General features: G+C 31.7%; 1 protein-coding gene across 1 annotated transcript; it reads right to left on the minus strand.

Annotated features, from left to right (window-relative positions):
* Positions 1 to 22374, minus strand: LOC109600019 (dynein axonemal heavy chain 5). The gene is made up of 53 exons (XM_049962740.1): positions 22348 to 22374; positions 17497 to 17634; positions 17137 to 17448; positions 16897 to 17086; positions 16638 to 16841; positions 16341 to 16585; positions 16179 to 16286; positions 15799 to 16123; positions 15524 to 15747; positions 15307 to 15454; positions 15070 to 15251; positions 14808 to 15014; positions 14563 to 14751; positions 14238 to 14514; positions 13940 to 14185; positions 13721 to 13887; positions 12541 to 12822; positions 12246 to 12487; positions 12008 to 12194; positions 11667 to 11948; positions 11128 to 11607; positions 10871 to 11070; positions 10575 to 10819; positions 9857 to 10524; positions 9634 to 9806; positions 9391 to 9569; positions 9148 to 9335; positions 8899 to 9093; positions 8551 to 8847; positions 8381 to 8499; positions 8203 to 8330; positions 7748 to 8149; positions 7426 to 7694; positions 6940 to 7374; positions 6480 to 6881; positions 6220 to 6428; positions 5928 to 6166; positions 5473 to 5876; positions 5191 to 5417; positions 4711 to 5132; positions 4511 to 4656; positions 3978 to 4455; positions 3539 to 3925; positions 3248 to 3481; positions 2722 to 3191; positions 2423 to 2671; positions 2038 to 2359; positions 1386 to 1987; positions 1150 to 1333; positions 870 to 1096; positions 694 to 813; positions 488 to 640; positions 1 to 436 (listed from the first exon to the last, which is right to left on the minus strand). Exons 1-53 carry the CDS (start codon positions 22372 to 22374, stop codon positions 50 to 52), a joined length of 14022 nt encoding a protein of 4673 aa, XP_049818697.1. The 3' UTR covers positions 1 to 49.
* Between the last annotated feature and the right edge of the window lie 1019 nt (positions 22375 to 23393).

Here is a 23393-nt window from a genome sequence, read left to right on the forward strand (position 1 = left end):
TTAAATTATATGAAAGCACACATCTATAATGTTTCATTATTGTCCTAATTTACTTAATATCACATAATAGTGCAACTCCTCTAAGGGTCCAATGTCTAGGATTATGATCTGTTTCAAAATCGATCGAGCCAACATACTTTTGATCTGTGCGCTGCGGCTTTCTATAAATAGGACATTCATAAAGTTTCGGATCTTTGCCGGCTGTGGTATTGATAGCAAAAATATATATCACAGGCATTTGCTCATAAAGAACTTTGGGTTTGCTCTCCACCAATTTCCCCGACCTTCTGTCTAAACTGGCACCTTCTAGGAAGAGGCCATGCACATAAACACCTTCGTGGGGGCCTTCCTTTAGATCTTCTTTTGAGTATTTTGTGATTTGATTTTGCAAGACGACAGAATCCAAGGCCCAACCTTTATGAGCTCTTGTCACATCCTAAGTAAATTTACGTTTAGTCACGTTGGGAATACACGTCGTTTTACATACCTGTCTCATGGCTGTTAAAAATCCTTGAGGATTAAAAAAGCCTGTCATCCAAAATACACTTGGTTTTCCGTTGTTACACCACGTTCTAAATTGTGCATCTCTTTCTAAAAGTTCCGTATACCAAAAGCCTAACGTAGCAGACTCCCAGGATATCTAAGGTGTGTTAATATTTTAAAATTGAACCCAACCAAATAATTATATTGTACCTTTTCCCATCTGTCGGGAATTCTAGCGTCATACATGGCATTCAGGGCTGTTCTTAGATTTTGACTCATTACTATTGTTCCATCAATCGCAAGTTTGAGATCGGTTAATGTTGATTGAACCTGAAACAACATTCACATACAACATTATTTAGTTATAATTACTAACTGGAAATTACCTCCTTAATGACTTTTTGAATTCTGTCTATTTCCTGTCTTAAAAATATATTCATTGGTAACAATGGACCCATACGTTGTAACGCCTCTTTAACTTCAAAACTGTTATAATTTTTAGGAAGTTTTTCCAGCATATCTTCAGCTAAACTGTAAACAATACTTTCTCTGGTTTCACCACCTCCACCTCCACCCTCTTTTGGTTGCACACTTAATATAGTATCTAATATACCTAAAGAAAAGTATAATTTTTTAACACGAAAGAAATAAATAGTTTTAAAATACCCTTTGCAGTATTGATTTGGTATGTTATATCAGCATTTCCATGTAGCCCGAAAACTTCCGGTGTGTCAGTGTTTGGTAAGCCATTTATGTAATCAACATAGCCCTGAAGATTCCTCGTTTGCGGTACTTTGTACCCTTTATAGAACTCGAAACCAGGCCTTAGAAGAACATCACAAAACCACACCTAAAATGGATTTTTTTAATTATATTAAAATATTTAGATTTTTATAGTGTACCTGTGTAAAAGTAGTTAATAATCGTTTATCAAAATCGTCGGTAACTCTACCACCATACTGAACCTCTCCAAGCATATAACAAACAGTAGGCCAAGATACACCCTTTTTTGGATCCATATCATCCAAGTGATTTTGAATGAATTGCACACTGGCTGCAAAGTCCGCTTGATTAAATTCATACGGCACATTCCATCCCAACGGGCCAAACTTTCTGCGTTCTTGAACTACCGTGTGCAAGAAAGCTACTGCATACAATAACGGTGGCCACTGCGATTGGGTAGAATAATCCAAATAGTCTTGAGTAATGTTCTGATAAGTCCTTTTTAAACTAGCTCGAATGCCTTGAGGAGGTTCATTCGTAAATTTGATGGCCATTTGAAGTAAACCAATGGGAAATTGTTCATGTACTTCTGTCGTAAGCCATATCCTGAAAGAATCATCCATTTTTTCTGAGTCCACTAACATGGTCATAACGTCTGTTGCAAATGGTAAGGACAAATGTATGTTCTGCAATAACACCCAACCACCATGCGCCATTGAAGTTTCAATCATATCTCTTGCTACAACTTCCTGCCCTTGTCCCATGGATACGGCTTTTAGAGCTGTAAAACAAAGATTAATTGCCGTTTTATATAAATTTGAATATACTTACGTATTTCTTTCAATTTAGCTAGAGCTGATATTTGTGGAGAAGGATCAGATCCAATGGATAAAATACATATAAGAGGTGTCCCTGGTTCTGATTCACTCCAAGTTTGTTCCAAGTCCAAGATACACGGTTCTCCATACTCATTGCCAAGTGAATCCATAATGTATTTCCTAGCTTGTGATAAAGTTCTATCTGGGCTCCAAGATCTAATTAACAGTAATTTTCGGAAAACATCCAAACTTTTTTGATAGCCACACGGTATATCTTCCTCTTCTGGTTTTTCTTTCTCATACCAATACTTCCATTCCTTCTCATTTGTTTCAATCTAATATAATTAATAATATTATTTAAAAAATTTAATTATTATTATTTAAAATATTGTTTTTACCTTTTTTAATATTTCAGAAAAGGTTTCTAGTTTATTAATTTCCACTAAATTTAACCAAGTTATATCCAAGATCCATTTGAATGGTTTTGGGTCGACAGCATTTAAATCAAGAGATGCTCCGCCTTTAATAAATGCAAGGAATTCTTCATGTGTAATTACACCTTTATGTAAATCAATCTTCATAGCCATCATTAAAGTAAATAACACCTTGTGTCTCTCATATAAACTTCTCTGAGTAAACGTCCAAACCTGGTAAATATGTTCAGTGAAATATTGACTTATTTATCATATACACTCACCTCATGTGTTAAATATTTTAGTATGATGTCTATTCTTTCAGTTGTAACATTACTTTTTTCAGATTTTGTAATAGAATTGTCGAAAATTATTAAAAATTGCTTAAGAGAATTCTGATACATAACATTAACATTACTCATTTCTACGATCAAAAAATATAAAATGGACCCTCTTGCAGCGACACTTCTAAATTCTTCTCTAGCAATATTGATCTTTTTCTCAGTTTGAACGGACACTGAGAGATTTTGAGTTACTTCTTCCGCTGTTGTTTTCGTTACTTGTAAAACATTGATCAGTTCCTCGTCATCGACAAGTGAACCCTGCGTTGAATTCAACCGGCTCAAAAGGTTTGTTTCAAGCTCTTTCATTCTCTTTTGATTTTCCATCACTGATCCGAATAGAGCTACTCGTTCGGCTTCTAAATCAGTTTTTTCCATTAATATGACTCTGCCAAGTAATTGGTCTTCCAATCCTAATAAAACATAACTATATTAACTATTAAAACATATTTTCTGCATAAAGACTTACCTAACATGGTGACGGTAAAGTCTATAATTGATGTTTTAGCACTTATTTCTGGTGAGTATGGTGGATTTGGTAATTTTGTGGTAATATATAGCATGAAATTTTTTAGAACGTCACATTCCTTATCGCCTACAATAACTTTTTCAATTGATCCTGATTTAATAAAATTCTTTTCTAAAACATTATCTAGCACTGGATCTAATTCAATATCAATATCTTCTATTAATAATGGTTTTCCTAAAAAAAGTTGATCAGTAGTTATTTCTTTAAATTCCTGCTGAGAGTTGTACATACCCAACGATAAGCAGTCTTCTAAATGAGTTCTAAAATATTTATGATTAAGAGAAGTAATTTGTAGGTTATTGTTTGCTTCCTTATTCTTTATCCACATTTTTCCTTGATTTTGAGGGTCAATCAGTAAAGGATATGACCTTGATTTAGTCACAATAAGTGCATTTTGTACAGATAGTTCGTCATTCGGCAATCCTTGCAGAGTCCATTCAGAGACAGTTGCACTTTCAACCAACATGCTAATAATATTTAAATTTAATGTAAAAGGAATTTGTCTCGTTCGTAATATTTCCATCCATGTCTGTACAAGATTTGCGCGAAATTCTTGATTATAAGGTCCACAATATGAGAGAAATCCAGTAGCTAATAGTACATCACCCACCAAACGACCTAACAATGGAATTCTGTTAGTTATAAATATTATTTTTTACTTGTGTTTTACCTAATTGTTCTTTAAAATCTTTACTCTGTTGTGTCCATCTAACTTTCTCACCACCCAGTCCATTAATCAAAGTTGTAGCTGTATTCATTTTACGTAGACATGAGTTTGCAGCGTCTGTAAGTCTTTGTTTTTCCATAACAGCTTTATCATATTGGTCTTTGACTTCCCTTAGCGATTGTTCACGTTCTTCTAACTGTTGTTCAGCAGCTGCTAAATCTTCCATTGCAAGTTTCAATCTAGCTTCTTGAAGAGTAAGATTGGCTTTTAGGGGTAAAACTTCTCTGTTTACACTGTGAAAAAAAGCCATGGCTTTGGTCCATGAAAGTAACCCGGCTACATCACCGCATACTCTTTTTGCAGTGTCCATGTTATAGTCTTCCATTCTAAAATAGGGTTCTAACAAATCCACCATTTCGTTGTTGATAATATCTTTAGGATAATTTTGAAGCTGAAGTAAAAATGTCGTAGAAGCCATCATCTAAGAAGAAAATATTAATAACATTCCCAGGAATAGGCATTATTGCTAAAAATACCTTTAAAGATTCCTGCCAAGAAGGTTTAGGGCAAAATGCAGCAGGATCTCCGACAACTGGGTGTAATTTTCTTTGAAACAGAATAAGTACGCAGTCCATAATTCTCATAATCAAATGTGGAGGTCTACCCAGTTTTCGAACAGTTGCTGTAAAAATACAATTAATAAGAACTTTAATACACTAATGAATTAATTGATTACCAATATGTGCAGGTTTAATGGTGTTTAAAGCCGCCTCAGCTTCTTCTAAAGCCGGCTTAGCTGCTTCCAATTTTTCTTCTGCCAAAGCTTTTTCAACAGCTATAGATTGTACCAGTATTTCTGCTTTCTCCTTCACTTTTTGTACTTGATTTTTAACTTGCTCAGCCTGCATCGCCCGTTCGGTTACTTCAGTTAAGACTCTTTCCGCTTTATGGGAAGCTTCGGCTAGTTCCTTTTCCATCATGGCTAAATCTTTCTTCAGTATTAAAACGGATGATGAAGCTTCTGCTAGTTTTTCTAAACCTGTATCCATTCTTAGAGCACCATTGCTCAGTTCCTTTTGTTTGTTTTTATAAATTGATTTGTATCCGGCTATAAAGTTTAAATATGATTTGGGTGTCACATGAGTCGCTCGTCGAAATCTAATAAAAAAGATTTTTTATAATTTTAAATAATAAAGTTGTTGTAGTATCCTAAAACCTTTGAAAATATTCAGCAGATGTCTCTGATACAATATCTTGTATGGATCCCAGAGCATTCACAAGTTGATCCTTGACTTGATCTGTACAGGCAATTTCAAACTCAGAAAGGAAGTGTCTTGCGACAAGTATGAGTGCATCCTTGGGCCATGGTTGGAACCAGTCAATAGTACAACCTGAGATTAAAGCAGGAAACCGTAGGGCTCTGTTTCTGAATTTTTCTCCTACCTAGAAATTAATTACATGACTCATTGTATCACCATGTCTTTATAAGTGTTCTTACAGGTGAAAAACAAAATACTACATGCAAATTTTGGCAAGTTCGATTCATAAAATATTCCATTACTGTTTCCTGATTTATAGTTCTCTTGGGATTTTCTCGTTTCATTATGGGTGTTAATTCTTGAATTATTTCTGCCTGTTCATCCTTTGTAAACAGATTAGATATTATTCCAGATGAAAGTATGTTGTTTAAATACTCAAGAAATCCTTCTTCTTTAATATCCAAATCTGTAAATATGAATGTGGTTCCTTTACCCTGGCACCCACAACTTCTGTATAATGCCTTAAGATCTTCAAGGAAATTTGCTATGTTATAAGATCTGGTTAGTGTTATTTGGAAATTCTTATAACCAGCTATGAAGGAAGATAATTTTGTTAATGACTGTTTACCGCTTCCACCAACACCTGAAAGAATTCATTAACACTGAATTTAAAAAATGTTTTGATTTTAATTACCTACTAACATAACGTTTCCTCTAGGATGACGTATAACTCTTGAAATCTTTACCAAATGTAACATTGCGTCAGGAAAAAATACCAAATCCATACCTGAACCTCTAACCATTTCATTGAATTGTGCCAAAAACATGTCTAACCTTTCACGAAGTTCATTTTCATCACTTACAGGTTCATAAACCTTTGGAAGTTCCATGTCGGCATCCTCACCTTCTTCACCGGTTGGTTCAGGGGCATCTCTAAAAAAATTAGTTAAATTTCTCGAAAACATCATTTAAAAAGCACAAATTACCTCATAAAATCAACAAACACGGGATTAGGTTCAGTTTTCTTTCGTAAGTCAGGTCCAAGATGTTCTTCAACAAGATTCATTAGTTCTGTATTAAACCACTCTTTGTCTTTTTCTATAGTAAATCTATCGGAAAAGACTCTAGAACACTCGTGCTTCCAAAGAACCATTAAGCAACCTTCAGATTCAATTACTGTCGAAAGAGTACCGACCTAAAAATAATTTTTGTGTACATCCATCTATTTTACTTAATTGCAATTTACCATTCCTTGCCATATTTTGGACAGATCCCTTAAAGAGAAAACATAGTGGAATTTTGCCGGAGTTGGAAGTAAATTTGCTCTGGTATGACTCCATAATATTCTCGTTAGGGGTACCAATTTCTTTATTAAATTTCTTACTTCTGCGGTAAATCCTCTTTTAACATTGTAATGCCCCTGAGCAATAATACCAAATATTTTATCAATAGAAGCATCCATGGGAAGTGGGCAATTAAATATGCAAAAATGTCTTTTAAGTCTTGAAGGTATGTCGTTTCTTCCTCCTCCTGGTTGTCCCATGGCACCAACAAACTGAACATCTATGATTGTAGTGAATTCCCCAGGCTTTTCTAAGCTATAAAAACCACCCATGTCCATAGTTTGTCGTACAATTTCATTGGTAACCTAGTAAGTTTACATTACATAAAATAATATTGATACTAAAAGAATATAAATGCCTTACTTGATCACCCCAGCAATTAATTTCTGGTAAATTTATATCATCTATAAAAATTATCATTTTCTTTCCATTTGGGGCGCCAAATGTGTTACCCATTCGCTTTTCCACATAACTCTCAATAGTCTTCTGAAATTGATATGGTGATGTGGCACTCGAAAAGTTAAACGCTCTATTTAAGTATATTTCCTGATTCAATTTCTTCATATATGATTTCATCATTACAGTTTTGGCTGTACCTTGTTCGCCAATAAGAAGTACAGCTTTTTCCTGTTTGGCAATGGTGTCTATTAAGTAATTTATACGGACGTTATCAGGAATTGGGATTAAAATGCTGGCATATTCAGGACTGGCTGTTTCTGGGTAAACGTAATTTGTTACCATCGAGGACCACATTACCCAGTTACCATCGTCGTTTACCACATAATCGAATACGGTCGTCTAAAATAACGTAAGAGTAATATAATATAAACGTTACATTTTTATGCTTACATCAGGATTTTTTCGGTCAGGTTTTGGTATGTCCAGGGATGTAAATGTTTCTTTTAAAAACACATCATATTTTTTTCTATCGTCTACTTCTAAAAATGCTCCCATTCCCCAAATGAGTGCAAAAACGTATAGTTTTGCTAGATGTTCAGATGTCAATATTTTTCTCTCTTCTGGTTTTTCTGTTTCTTCCGTTAATTCTTCATCCATATCAAGATCCGACTTAGCCGTAGACAATTCATCATTTGGTTCTATTTGAAGAGGCACCAAACCTGTTGTTGTTTATTATTTTATTACCATTAATGAAAAGTGTTATATATCATACCTTCTAATAAATTGAGTATTTGAAGTGTAATATTACATTGAAGAACATCAATAACCAGAGTTAACATTTGAGTACCCCAACTATAAAGTTCGCCAAAAGATTCGTCGAACAGGGCCTGAAAAACTTCCTGTTCCCTGGGACTCCGTTTCTTCAACCAGGCTTGCACTACCGGTTTCCAATCAAGGCCGGAAGAGCTCATGTAAACCATACCATTTCTGGAAACAGTCGCCGGAGAAGCGTTGTCTATATTGTGAGGTTCAAAAATAATTTTGCAGGTGGGAGCCATTGACAAACGATCACCGTTAGCCAGAGTAAGAGTTTTGTTGTCGTCAAGAACTGAATTTAGGTTTTCAATCCATATACTATCAACTGGACCATCCAGAACTAACCATACATGCTCTCCTACGATTTAAACATTTAAATTAATATAAAAATGAATTACAAAAATTTGTTACCGGATTTTAATTTTAAAGTTTTTCGCCACAGGGCTGAAAATATTCCATCTGTCCAATCATTGGTAGCTACATCTAATCTACCAAACATTTGAGCAGCAGTGATAGCTTTTGGGTTCATTCTCATTTCCCTGTTGAAAAAATGTTCAGGAATCGGTTTAAGTATTTATAAATTACATACCTATGGAAATTGCCCAGTTGTGTTAAAGATTTCATTAAAATTTGAATGCAAGTACTTTTTCCAGCACCTGTAGGACCCAAGGTCATTATGCCGTGCCTTACACATTGAGTTTCATATAGCTGTAACAAAACATGAGTAATTTTACATCGGTTTTTTGTTCAATAATTAACCTGGATGAGTTTCAAAGCCCATGATGGATGATTAACAAGTCCAGCTTCTTCTACTTGATTATCGATAGCTGCTTCCAATTCTGGATATGCAGTCTTCTCTAATGCTTGATTAGGAAACAAGTCAGCGACTAAAGAAATAAATAAAGGTTCATCTTCGTCAATTAGTTTTGATAAGTTCATGTCTCGTAGTACCCTCATTACTATAGTACTTTCTGTGTCCTTATTGTTTACTCTTTTTGCTGCACCCAAACTTCTTAATACCGAAAGAATATTTCTCAAGCCAAAATCATAATGAACCTAATAAAAATTTACTTGTTATTTAACTTTTTGTTTTTAACATCATTTTACCTGTTTTGTGAGTTGTTCTTCACAAAGTTTGTAGAGTGTATAAAACTTTCTGGCCAAAGTTATATTCTCTAGAAAGCCACAACTGGCCAATTTTACTCTAATAATGATTTGTCTGTCAGGCACCATCATGGCGACGGTTCTGAATTGAATCTTTAAATTCTCCGGTAGTTCCTTTCTTCCTGCATATCCTGGATTCTAAAATATATTTCAAATGTATTTTACTCCAAACATAGATCTCGACTCATTTACCATTGTTATAAAGATACCAAATTCTGGACACATTTCTATTATATCGCCATCTGTAAATTGGAAGGTCTTCTTTTTCTCTCGTTTACTTGCCAATACAACAGCCACTTGTTGAGCTGCTACTGAGAGTACAGGGAGTTCAATTCTGTTAAATTCGTCAAAACATCCCCAAGAACCAGATTGGGCAAGCCCTTTAATAATTTAAAAATATGTATAAGAGTCACCAAAACAGATTAACCTTTGTACCTTTATATATTCTTCCGAGACCTCTATAATCCATTTGATCAGAACAGTTAAATACCACAACATATTTTGCTAATGTTTTGCCCATGTCCTTTACTGTTTCTGTTTTTCCTGTACCAGCAGGACCGCAAGGTGCGCCTCCCATACTCATCGATAGAGCTTGTGCCAATGTAATGTAACATCTAAAAGTATTCAAATATTGTTTTTATTATTTTCTTTTTCAGTGTTCACGATAAAAGTTTGTACCTATCTGTGAGTGGAGTTATAACAAGCCTATCAGTACATCCAAGGTACTCATTTTGATAAGAAAATGTAACATCTGTTATAATAATCAATGTTTTATCCATCTCTTCTTTGAAGTAGAACCGACATTGTTTTAACCATTCGAAGTCATTTACGTGTCTTACATTAAGACGACACTAAAATGAAAATAATGAAGACTTTTTAAATATTTACTTTAATAATTTACCAATATGTCAAAGATATCTCTTTGATGAACGTGGATGGTGATTAATGTTTCAAATTTAGTTCGTTCGATTTTCGTCAGGTCTCTCGTAGTTTGATCTATAAGAGTGTTTAATAGTTCCAAAAATTTGTTGTTTGTGTCAGGCATTACTTTTTTATCATGTCTCGCCTGCATCAATGCCAGTTCGGCATCTCTTGTCCAAATCATTTGCAAGCCTAACAAACCAATTTGCGCAGGCATTTTATCCAGGAATAATAATAAATTAAAATTTGTATCATTGATCACATGATAAGCCTGTCGAATTATTGAGTGCAAGGACATTTGAGATGTAACCAATAATTGAGTAAGCCATGTCTCCACACTGCCTTCAGCTCTAACCGCTTTTTCCAATTGGATCATTTCTCCTTCTGATGATATTACAGCCGTGATTTTATTATATTCAATGTCGTGAAACTTAACGTATCTAGTGTTGTCGAATATAGAAAGCAAATGATTTTGAATTGTGTGCGAATCTGAAGCCTGGCCAAGAATTTCCAAAAGAGCCGGATCTGACACGAAGAAAAACCTGGGAAACATCATCCGTTTGCGTTCTAAATAACCACTGAGAGATTTTTGACATAACTCCAACTGTTCTTGTAAATGAGGCAGTAGTTGCTTTAAAAGATCATCGCCTGAAACAATTTTCCATAGTTTAAGCAAATTTTGAGAAAACCTATCTTACCAACACAGCAACAAACAACGCCTGGTGTTTCATGAGCTCTTTGCATAATTTTTTGCCAAGATTTATCTATTTTAGAGAACCGTTTAGCTTCTTTTGGTAATTGCTTTGCTATATCACCACCTACAAAAACAGCTTCCAAGTACACCCACATGTTTTGTACGAGGAGCCAACGTTCCAGAATTTCATTTGTGTTGGATAGGTCTACTACCCATTGCTGAATTTGTTTTTTGAATGGGGCATTGTATCTAAAATATCATTACATGTGATATTTCATATCTTAAATAAAGTATAATTACCTATTGGAAAGAAGAGATCCTAATATCATCAAACTGTCTTCTAATTGTCCAATTGTTTCAGCCGTAGTATCTCCTCTCAATAATAACTCTCCTCGATTATTGAAGGACATGAAGGTTAGTTCATGAACTGACCATTCGTTTGTCACTTGCCTTAGTTTTGCTTCGATATCTTTTTCCTTCATCGCAGATATACAAATATCCTAAAAAATAAAAAAAAAGTATTTTAACATATTAGCATTTGTTAATAGTTATTATACTTCAATATCTTCTTTATGTTGAAGTAACGGCGCTTCCAAAATATTTTTTAAACAAAAACCATCACTTTCAAAATCAAATATATGATTTAGTGAATCCATTATTCTTTGCCAATGCCTAGGTTTCATTGCTCTGTTTGCCATTAATTCCAGTAAGGGACACATGTCATTGAAATCGTCAATAGTTTTTTTAAGAGCAAAGAAAGCTGGCCATTCTTTTAATCCTTTAGGTAGTTTTCGACATCTGTTTTGGAACTCCATCAACTCGTTATTAATCTCCTCTATATTTACATCAGCCCAAGGTATATCATAGTAGCTATTTACTCTATCAATTACATCGTTGTAAAGTTTATAGAGTTTTTGTAACAAATTAAGTTCTTTTCGTATTTGAGCCAACTCTGGATAGTCTGTTTGTGGAAGACCAAAAAGCTCTTCTCCACTTTGATAAGTTTGTAATTTTCTCCACATGCCATCAAAACGATTCTAAAACATTTAAATTAAAATGTAAATTAACTATTGATCTTCTAAAATTGACTATATACCTGAAATAGTAATAATCTATCAGACGCTTCTCGAGGTGACAATCCTGGCTGCATTGGTCCTGCGTTTTTGTATTCGTTGCAGTAATCAATTTTGTCTTGTCGAAATTTATCCAAATTATTTTTCAAATCTTCTTGAAATTGCGGCTGCATATCCAACAGATTAACTTGTACTTTAATTGCATTAGCTAGAAGTTGTGTCCAGGTGTATCGTAAATTGTCCACCTGTTCCATAATCTCTCGTTCCACCGTCACTTTAAATCGATTCAGTACGTTAAACGCGTCCTAAAATATCAGGATCTTGAAAATTTCATTTCATTTCATCAGAATTGGCAACTAGTTACCTCAATTGGTTCAATTTTCAATTCCATTTCAACTTCCTGCTCCCTTATTTTCTTTAAGGTATCCATTATTAAACGAACATCATCCAAATCTCTGATAGTTCTTTCCAATTTTCTTTCCATTTCACTAATAACAGCATAAACGTAATCCATTTCTCTTTTGTATTTCTTCTTCATTGCTTGACCAATTCTATAAAAGACACTTAGTATTATGCAAATGTATAAGAGACAATTCGTTTACCTATGGGTGCATGATTTTATTTCAGTTACTAAGCCATATTTGAGCTTCTCAGTGGATACAGCCAAACAATTAGCTATAACGAATATTTCTGGCTCAGTTGAAATCCGTTCATTCAGTTCATCGTGCTTTCTTAGAGATGTTTCAAATTCAGAAAGCTGAGCTAGAAGCAATTCCCTTTGAGTTTTCTCATTTTTCCATAGAATATTGTACGGTCTCCAACGTGATATAAACTGATTCATTTCCTGAAGCAATCTGCGTATTATAATCACAAGCAAAAGTGTGTTAAAATTTATACCTGTTTCATTTCTTGTGTGCAAGTGGATAATAACGACAAGGTTTTTACAACTTCCTTGTTTTCCATAACATAGTTATAGAAGTTCTTATGCTGTAACGGGAACATGGGTTTTTCTTCAGTTGTCAGTCTGTACAACTTCCTACGTCTGGACCTGAAATCCTCCTCTTTGGTCTTCACCGGTCCTTTTACGGGTCTCTGATCGAAACGTGAACGATTTACAATATCCATTAGATTCGAGGAAGGTCCCACTAATTTTTTCCATAGTTTTTTCTTCGGTGGTGTCTATCCGTCAAAATGCAAAGCCGCATGCCCAGTGTTCCGGTGATCAGTGTTTTCAGGTGTGGTCACAAGATGCACAGTTGTGATAAATAAGCAGTGTAGATGTGGATTTGAGTGAGTTAGTATTTACAGTATGAGGGGCAATATAGTGTGGTCATCAATGGAGGTGTTAAACATGAAAAGTGTTAAGAATGGTGGTCATGTTATATATACAAAGTATGGTGTGGGTTTATAGGTGTTTTAAGGAGAAGGAAGAAATAAACAAGATTAGAAAATTTTGCATTCAACATATGGACATTTATACAAGTTCAAATGGTATCATTGGTTCAAATTTAAATTAGTAAATTTGTATAAATGTAACAATATCTAAGGTACACTTGAATATAAATGTAACTAATGCCAGAGTATTTTAATAAATCATTACTTTTTGAGTACCTCAATTATGAAAATATCCTCCTGGAAGTGGAAATTACAATTCTATTAAATGTTAAAATTACAAATTTGTTTTGAAAATCCTTTAAGAATATTTCAGTCAAGAGATGAATTGAATACTTAAGTTAAGTAATTAATATTTTTAATTTTTTTATTTTAATTTTGAAAAATCAATAATTATTTATTTATGTACCTAAGTTTTTATTTTACTCCTTTTTATACCCTAGAAATAAATTAATATCGTGCTGAATAGATGTGCAAAATATATACAGTTGTAAAAATATCTAAACATCCTGTCAGTTAAAATAGTATAGTGAATTAATTATTTTAAATAATTTCTTGATGTTGATTTAAAAGTTTATTTAGTTTAGGACTCCATATATTTTTAATTTATTTTCCTAAACTTTTTGTAAAAAAACCATGCTCATATTTTTAAATACATTGATTTTGACACAATAAGGATATGTACCTGTACACAATTGCCCGTCCATTGTCCAACTCCTTTTGACACCGATGTAATGTTTTTTCCCGCCAAAACTAAAACATCTTGAACTTCTTCAAGATTTGGTTGCACCGCCACTTTTGGAATCATGAGTACGGAATGGAGGAGGAAAACTGGAGGTCGATCAGCTTGATCTAAATAAACTGACATCAGTAAAGCTATGATAATTTGATAGTTTTACCATACATTCTACCGAAAATCTTTTTCTCAACGCATCTAACGATTGTCTAGTAACCTTAACAAGCACATCAACGATTTTTCTGCTATAGTATTTTCTCATTTCACCCACTGCTCCTTTGACAACGTCTTCCATAGCTTTGGCCATACCCCCACTTAATAGAAGGTGAGGTTTTTCGAAGCATTCCCATACCAATGTCCAATCTGACTGTTGCTGGGAAGAAGAACTGTCTGCGTCAGTTTTTGTGTCAGCCTCTATACAGAAATATTAATATTAGATTCATAGTAAATCTTCACAAATATGAACCGTTACCTTCTAAAAATATTTCACCCACATCTGAATTCTCATCAATTTTCGTCCTCTTCATTAGTTCCAGAATTTCTTCAACGGCTTCTTCCACCATTAAACTCTTTTTGTGTAGCTCACTTGCTGCATTACGACATACGGTATCAATTTTTTCACAAAAGAAATCCACTGTCCACGGTTCTTCGTGAGGTTCAGGAAGGGCGTGCAACTGTATTAGTTGCATGCTGGATAAAACTTCAAGAACTCTATTGGCATAAATATCGTGTACCCTGTCGGACTAGAATTTATTTAAAAAAGTGAACTTAGTAAATGTTTGCATACTCACTAATATTTTAAAGTTTTTTATTGCATCATTACATTTATCAACATATTGTTTCCATTCTGCACAAACCCAACTTAGTTCATTTAGTCCGGGAGATAAAATTTTCATCAGTTGAACCAAATGTGGTAAAAATAATGGCCTAACTTCTAATTTAACATTTTGAACCACTTTTAATAGTTCAGTTAATAAAAACTAAAAAATAATATTGTTATCAATTTTCGCACTGTAGTTCTTGAAATATTTCTTACTTGTAAGTTGTCCTGCACCAAATCGAAATGTTCCTTTTTCGAATAAAGTGTTAAAGCAACCATAGGCACTGGAAGTGTCATTTTTAACATAATTTCTGTTTCTCGTATCAACAGGGGAATGGTGTTGTGAATGTTGACTTTCAGTTTCTGTTGTTCTGGGCAGACGGCCAACAGTTTTCTTTCCAAACAAGCATCAATATCCCAGACCTTAAAATTAATTTGTTAGGGGTTGTATAAAAATTACACTCATTGTAAAACTAACATGTTGATTCATCCATATGGCCACCATATCTGATTCATATGATTTTAACATATTTTCAGCGGCCTTATGTCTTTTTGACAATTCCACGGTGGTTGGTAAAGTTTTAAGTACATGGTGAGTAGTAACAGTTGACAAAAGCTCTTCTAAATGAGCTACCAAACATCTCGCCCATTTTATACGACCTTAAAATTGATTCTTCTGTTTTACAATAACTCAAATTTGGATGTTCTATTTTACCTGCGATTGGAGGAAACATGCGAGGTACTGGAGGATCATCTTTCTGTTTCTTGTACATTTTTATAATCCTGTCTACTTCCTTTTCACAATGTTTTAAAATTCTTTCGTATTTTTCTTCCATGTTACTTAAAGGTATTTTTTCTCCAACCTAAATAAGATTATTATAATAACCATGTGTACAATAATATACAATGTACAATAATATAAATTTGTTTACCTTTTCGAATCTAGTCAGGAATTTAATACCTTGAGGTGTCTCCCAAACACTATCGAAATTTTTTTCTATCATTTCCGAAATCGACTCCTTTAGTTCTTCAATGTGACCCAGAAAGTTTTTGAAATCATTTTCGAAATCTAAATTCCTTTGATCTAAATAATCGTATTGTTTGTTCATTACAATCCCTTTGATTTCTTCAAAATTATGTATTGTTTCGTCCAATGCTAATTCAAAACGCCTTAGTATGTCAACTATTTGAATTTATTATATCTTACCATCACCAAGTAAAAGACCCTCCATTCTTCTATTAAACAAATTGGTAAAATCATCAATGATGTCAAACATCTTGGTTATTTTTGTCAGACGTTTGCAGAAGCTATTAAACTTTCCAAAAACATAATTTTCAGAAAAATTAAAGGGTCGTTGTCCTGGTATAAAATTCTGATTCTTGACCACAGAATAAGTCCTTCTATAAACCTTGTTTAGCGAGATACAGTGCGCCAACTTCTCATTCATCACGTTCCGGTCCTGTTTCCATATACTTTCTTGTCCTCTACAAGTAATATATTCCTTGCAGGTTTCAATCATTTGGTTGGTTATCTAGAAATTAAGCATTTGTAGGATTGTTCATTAAATTGTTTTATGGAGTAGTAACCTTAACCATAAGAGCTGAAGTTCTTTCTGATGTGTTGTAAAATTGTGATACACTATGTATTAATCGAACAGTTTGTAACAGCCCCAATATAGAATCTTTCATTTTCACCTAAAATTTTACTGTTGTGTTAAACATGTATCTAAATTTCCGTCTATTACGTACGGGATTATCTAAATATAATGAGTGACATTTTGTTTCTAAAGCTTGTATGAATTTAGCATTGTCCTTTGCTTCATTGTAACAATAAGTAATTTTTTTGTCAGTGTCTCGCCATTCCTTTAATACCTTTGAATGTGCCATAGTCAGACATAATATTGTAAGTTGCACTTCCAACGTAGTAACTTGACTAGAAATTTGAGAAAATCGTGCTCCCCGTTTTTTCCAATATTCCAGTTCGTCTTGAGGCCCTATTTATATATATTTCTTACAAAATAAACCTTTACAAACTATTTTTTTTACCTGAAGTGTCATTTTCCCTTCGTATTTGTTCGCTCTCTTTCAAAATTTCAGACAGCTTTTTTATCCAGCCTTTAACCCTTTCTTCCAACAAGGACACCGTATCTGGTGTCTTAGCCATTTCTTTTACATCATTGGTTGTTACTTTTACCATTACCTTTTGTCCGTCATCAAAAAGATTTGTTTCCTGGCACACTTCCTCACATACTACAAAAGATTAAAATTATCGCACACTTGATCAATTGCTTGGTAATTATTTAACCTTTAAGAACACTGCAAAAAGACCGAAGTGCAGGCAAAAGTTGGTTCTTAACCATTGGACAATTAGCAGCGTCATCTTCACAATCGGGACTTGGATGGGCCAAAGCTTCCATGAAAACGTGTTCTATTATACGCTCTATTGTGGTTACTAGACCAATTTTTTGAACATCTATTATGCCACAAAATAGGTCCTAAATAAGAATATTTAACACATGATAGAATTTAAAACAATTTATTGTACCTTATGAAATCCTTCCTCCGGTAGTTGTTTACTACTATTAGTTCTAAATATATAAATACAAATTCCTGTCAGAGGTGTTGTAGTCCCGTCAGTTAGGAAAAGTTTCTTCTTAACTGTAGAAACAACTTGTTGTTGTTGCTGCTGCTGTTGTTGCATTAAATTAACTCTACTAGTGCTTGGTTGTAGTTGCCTACTAGTACTAGGTTTATTGATGTCAACTACTGGTTGAACCTCTACTTCTTCCATGTCTTGATAATACCACATTAGTTTAGTTTTCATGTGGGGTAAGAATAATTGATTAATTTCATCCAACTAAAAGTAATTAATTTATTTATGTTGGAGAATGTAATAAGTCTGTACCATATCTCCTTCGAAAACATGATCCATGATTTCATGTCTTGGTAGACCAGTACCGTCGATGAGGAGTTGGAAGGTGAACTCCAACCTGGGGTCCATTTCCCCCCTTCTTGCCTTTCGCTCGCATTCTTCACGTCGTCGCTAATTTTAATAATACATTTTAAAAAATGTGTTTACCATATAAATTATGTTTACACAACAACTTAAATGAAGTTGAATACAAAAAATATTTACAATATTTGGTTATTTTATTAATTCAATAAGTAAAACCACTGATATGTCAGTTAAGTTAAAAAAAATATGATACCTTAAGCATATTTATTGGATCATCTCTATCTGACTCCGTATATTCGGAGTCAGAGTCCAAATCGGAAATGTCGTCGCACGTTTTACTCATGTTTCACCAGTAACACTAGAACATGTACTAATGGCGTTCGAATATTTGTTCTGAGTTGAGAATTTTGTTAAATGTATTCAACCGAAAACATGCGACCATATTTCACTGTGATCTACGTTAAATTGTGTCCGAGATGAAATGTTTGATATTGTAAAGTTTCAACGTTTGTTTCCAACACCCAAAACTTATGTCTTTATGATGATAATTTGTTTCAGTAATTTCTGCATGTCATTAAACTTTTTCTTGGCCCTATTAAAATTTTTTGCACGTCAAAATTTTTAAAATACTTAAAAATTGTGATTTATACAAATTTAAAATGTTAAATAAATTAATTTTTATTTACATTGATTATGATAAAATTTTATATAATAAATTAAAATTATGATTATTTTTTAATTAAAATATTTTTTTCATTTGTTTAAATTAATTTATTTGCATCATAAGTCTCACTTTTTGACAATTTATTTTATATAAAAATAAATTATAAATAATGTTTGATAATAAAAAATTAAAGCACATAATATTAGAAAATCTTATTAACACATTTTATTTGGAATAAAAATATCTTTATTATTTGGCTAAATTTAACACTTGATTTGTATAAATAATAAAATTTACCAAAAGAATGTTTTGAGGATCATCATCATCAACAGAATCGGCTTCGTCAGATTCATCATCACTTGATGATTGTCCTGCTTGAACTCCACATACAAACATTTTCCACCAATGCTATCACCGCAAAGCTTTCAACTTTGCCAAGGTGAACGTATCACTTATCGCCACAATAAAAATGAAACTTCCAGACAGAAACTATGTTTACCACTAGACCTTTTGATCAACGATGAGATAAGTACTTTTAAGCGCATTTGCGAGAAACCATGCTATTGTTTTGGATTCAAAGTGGGATGGATATGTATGCATTTGGGGGGTTTTAAAGTAGGGATAGTAAGTTCAAAACAGAATGAATAATTTATGATGTTTTTGATAAAAATGTTTTTATTTCGTATCAAGTATTAGTCAGTGATCTGACATTAGTTTACACAAACATTTTAATTTATAGTATTGCTCTATATTCACTAAAATTAACTCGTAGTTATATACTTTTAAAGTATTTTCACAAGCAAAGATTATGTCACTATTTGACATTTCCAAATCTTTTTGATAATTTATTAATTAAAGTTTTGTTCAGAATTTGCTTTTTAACTCTGTAACAGACTTATTAATTTTATGATTTATTTTAAAGGATTTTCAAATCAGTTGAAATAGTCTTAATTATTTTTTCTTATTTTCAACTGATGCATCTATCTAGTTTATTCTTATTTTTTTACAAAATATATATTATATATGCATGTTATATATGATAATATGTAAGAAAAAAAAACTTTTCAAATATTTATAATTTATCAAATATCAAATTTTCTCTAATAGATAGAAGATATTACTACAACTTGAGATATTTCAGAAAACTTTTACACCTTATTTATATAAATTAAATAAAAAATTAAACGTTTTCAAAACATTTTAAATATCGGTCAATTTTCATAGATATTTCAGGTCCGGTTACACATATCAAAGTGAGGTTTGTCTCAATAAACATTTTAAAAAAATTATGGCTTGGACTCTTAATTCAGTTTTTCCCCATCTTGTCAGGAAATAGTCGTAACATCTAAAGACGAATTGGGACACCATGTACAGAGTGCTTATTTTAAATGCATATTATTCCGTTACAAATATATCAACTTTCCGTCTGAATTTTATGCAGAGAGAAGTGTGATGAAACTATTCGAAAGACACGCAGGTTCCTGGCACCACCTATTTATAGAGGTATAATTTCAGGTGGATTGTTTCCCCACCTCTATTAAAAAAATCTAATTAAATTTTATATCCACTCAATAGTTTTCTAATATTTTGGAGCCCAAAACTTTGGATTTGGTGGATTAAGTTTGAAATTTGTAAGTAATCTTGTAAAATGAGTGAATATATTTATTTAATAATCGAATATATGTATTATACACAACCATATATTTGTATTATAAAAATTGATAAAAATAGTTATTACTAAATGTTATAATTATAAAAAGGAACAAAATAAAATATTGTATTTATTTATTTATTTTTAGTTTTACAATACCATAATGTAATAATAATAAAGATGTATAATAATTCTTCAAAAGATTTTAATAATCAACGATATTTAATATCATTTTTATTTTAACACATGTCACTAATAGTAACGTACTAATATTGATTGATTTATATAAGAATAGTCAAAATAAAAACGCAAATAACATATTTGAAATGAATATAGTATTGTTACCTAACTATTTAATGTATATTTATAATTGACTAGTTATACTTAAAAATATAAATATATAAAAATTAAATTAATATTTTTCTCACTGATATCACATCAACCTACATATTCTCTTCACTATTTAATCAATAATAACCAAAACTTACATTCATAGTGGTTTCACTGAAGGATCTGCTAGGCATGGCTAATCGTCTAATACCTTGTAGTAGTACTAATTTACTGCTCACTTTATTTGATTTCGCCATAATTAATGTTAACTTGATATTAATATTTCTCGATAAATATATTAAATATCATATACGTATTCTTTCTGTGATCTGCATAGCAACTATGTTTGATCGAAGTTGCGTGAAATTTGACACATTTGAACCATTGAAAATATGATGATGTTCAGAAAATTTAAAAACAGTTAACATAAAAATGTACCAATTTTAATTGATTTTCTGATTATTCACATTAATTCATATTTTAAGGGTGGTTAATTAAAAAAATGGTGAATGCGAAATAGAATCAAAAGTTTATTTTTTTACATTATATTACATTATTTTACAATATATTTAATTAACAAAACAAACAATGTAACAATTTCTTGTTCCATTGTTATAAAAACATTTTTTTTTTTATATAATTCATTGAGTTATTATTATCTAAAACAAGTTCAACCTCTATCAGCCAAAGATAACATCTTAATATTTATAGGTGAAGTAAAAAATTGAATTTTTTATTATGAGTAACTGATCTCTAGTGTAAATTTGAATTTTTAAAAATTGATCATTATCATATTTCCGACATTTATGCTTTGTCTTATTTTTGTTTATCTTAAACAAAGACATAATAATCATTTTAAAGTTTAAAGTGAACACTTAATGCCAACAAAACCAAAAATAAATTTTGTGTCTTTATGTTTAGTGACATCACAGATTTTTACTAATAATGAAATTTGTTAATTAATTATCTTATTATCCATTGTATTTTAAAGGATGGTTAATAAAAGTTTTTTTATTATGGGTTGGAATGTTTATTTAATTAACATTTTTATATTTAATTTTTCAAATAGACATACATTTAATTATTGCCAGACAAATCAAATTTTTATTTAAAAAAATATTTTTTCTTCTTTCTCCAGTCTTATATTCTATTATCATTTTTTTGAGGAAATTTGTATTTAAATATTTATTTATAATAGAATTTAAATAATTCTGCCAAAATTTAATTCACAAAATTATAGTATTTTTAAAATCATTTCAATCAGTCAAACGTAACCTCTTACTATTTAGAGTTTTATTCTTTCCATTTTTAGTTTACATACTAATTTATGTAAAATTATGGATGGTTTATCTAGTAAATAACTTGATCTACCCGAGATGTAAATTCAAATTTCTATAAAATTTTATCACCTGTTGTTTAAAATAATCACCAATTTATTTGAATAATAAAAAAATATATATATGATATATGAAACTTTAATGGAAAAAAATCAGTTTTTTCTGATTCATTATGTTTACTAACGGCACCACATATTTATGTAATTTTAAAGATAAAATTAACAAACAAACAAGTCTGTGGAACAAAAGCATTAGTCACGATTTAATATTCTCAAATATATCTGTACTTTCTTATCTGAAGAAATAACTTCATTAGAAAAATGTATTTTTATTCTGTCACAAACATACACCAACTACAATAAATTATTAAATAATGAAGAAATTTTTTTATAAAAAATATTTTTAATATTTTTATATCATATAACAGGGTCACACTGTATATGCCAAAAATTAATGCGTTAACAAAAGTAAATCAAAATCCATTAACTACATAACTTTGGACAGAAGTTTAAATAGAAAATGCATTAATTCTGATTGACTATGAAATATTATTTGTATTACCGAAGTTTATGCATTTAATGGATTTATTTCATAAAAATCATAATAAGCCACAACTGAGACAACATTTACTTTACTCCAGCAAAGCTTTTAAACTACAAAGTTGATTTTATAACTTTGGGCCAGTGCATTATATTGTAATCAAATCAATTTCCATATTGAAATTTGTTTAATTTCCGGACAAATTCGTGTGCTGTGACTATTGACAAAACAAATTAAATAAAAAATGAGCAAAAAATATTTAATTAAAACAGTCTAACCTTGTTAAATTCAGCATCATCAGCCATTTCGTACTAGACACCGCTAATTTCCTCTGAGAAAATTGGAATGATTTATGCAGTATTTATGTGGTATAAAGCCCGACCGTTGGAAGGGTAGTAAATTTAGTAAAGGATAAAACGTCACTGATGAGACCACAAATTGAATGCACGAAGTCATCAATTTAATATCGTTTCATGCGGATTTGTATTGAATAAACGCCATAGCAGTTCGTTCTCTCTTATACAATTACAAAGAATTGAGTGGTTTTGACATATATAAACAAAAAATTTAAATAAGTTTCCTTTCTATTAATGTTGGAGCTGGGCGTTTTTATTGTTTTCATCTACAAATATTTGATTAATTATTAATGAAAATTTATGAAAAAGGAAGTAATTGTTTGATTTATAGAACTAAGTTCATTGGTCATTGGGATATCCAACTTAGCATCCAACACATTATCCCAGAGAATTCAATTTAAGCCCAAAAAACGGAATTTTTAATATTATACAAACGTTCTCCATATTCTAAAAACTGGATCTACCCCTAGAACAGCCCGTCGTTCGATTAATTGTTAATCAAAATTAATAAATAACATAAAAACGTGGTGCGCCGCTGAAGGGTATTCTTTGCCAGTTCTACTTATCTGTTTGAGGTCCCTCTCATTAATATGACATTGTCACGGAAACGTAACAGATTAAGTTTTATGGCAATGTTAATGTTGAACAATGTATCTAAATGAGTTTCATGTAAAATTGATTATTATATTAGTGACATGCGATCTGAATGTCACCAATATAATGTTATTTTTTATTTACATATTAATATAATATATAATTAAAATAATTAATGAAGTATAATATAAAAAGAATTATTGGTTATAGTTTTCAAAATAAAATTATGATAATTAACAGAAATTCTATTATGTTAAACAATAAAATATTTTATTTGTTATTTAGTTGTAATTATTTTTGTAATAATGAAAAGTGTAGAGCAACAAAAGGTAGAACACTGAGTTCTTGTACCAGTCCGGGATATGCATGACTTT

Source organism: Aethina tumida, chromosome 2 (assembly GCF_024364675.1).
Source record: "Aethina tumida isolate Nest 87 chromosome 2, icAetTumi1.1, whole genome shotgun sequence".
Lineage (NCBI taxonomy): Eukaryota > Metazoa > Arthropoda > Insecta > Coleoptera > Nitidulidae > Aethina > Aethina tumida.

Coding starts and splice junctions, on each gene's coding strand:
- LOC109600019 (XM_049962740.1), bottom strand. CDS start 22,374: ATGGCTGATGATGCTGAATTTAACAAG. Junction 11,071..11,127: donor AACATAAAGAAGATATTGAA/GTATAATAACTA, acceptor TTTATTTTTTAG/GATATTTGTATATCTGCGAT. Junction 3,482..3,538: donor AGAAGACTGCTTATCGTTGG/GTATGTACAACT, acceptor AACTTTTTTTAG/GAAAACCATTATTAATAGAA.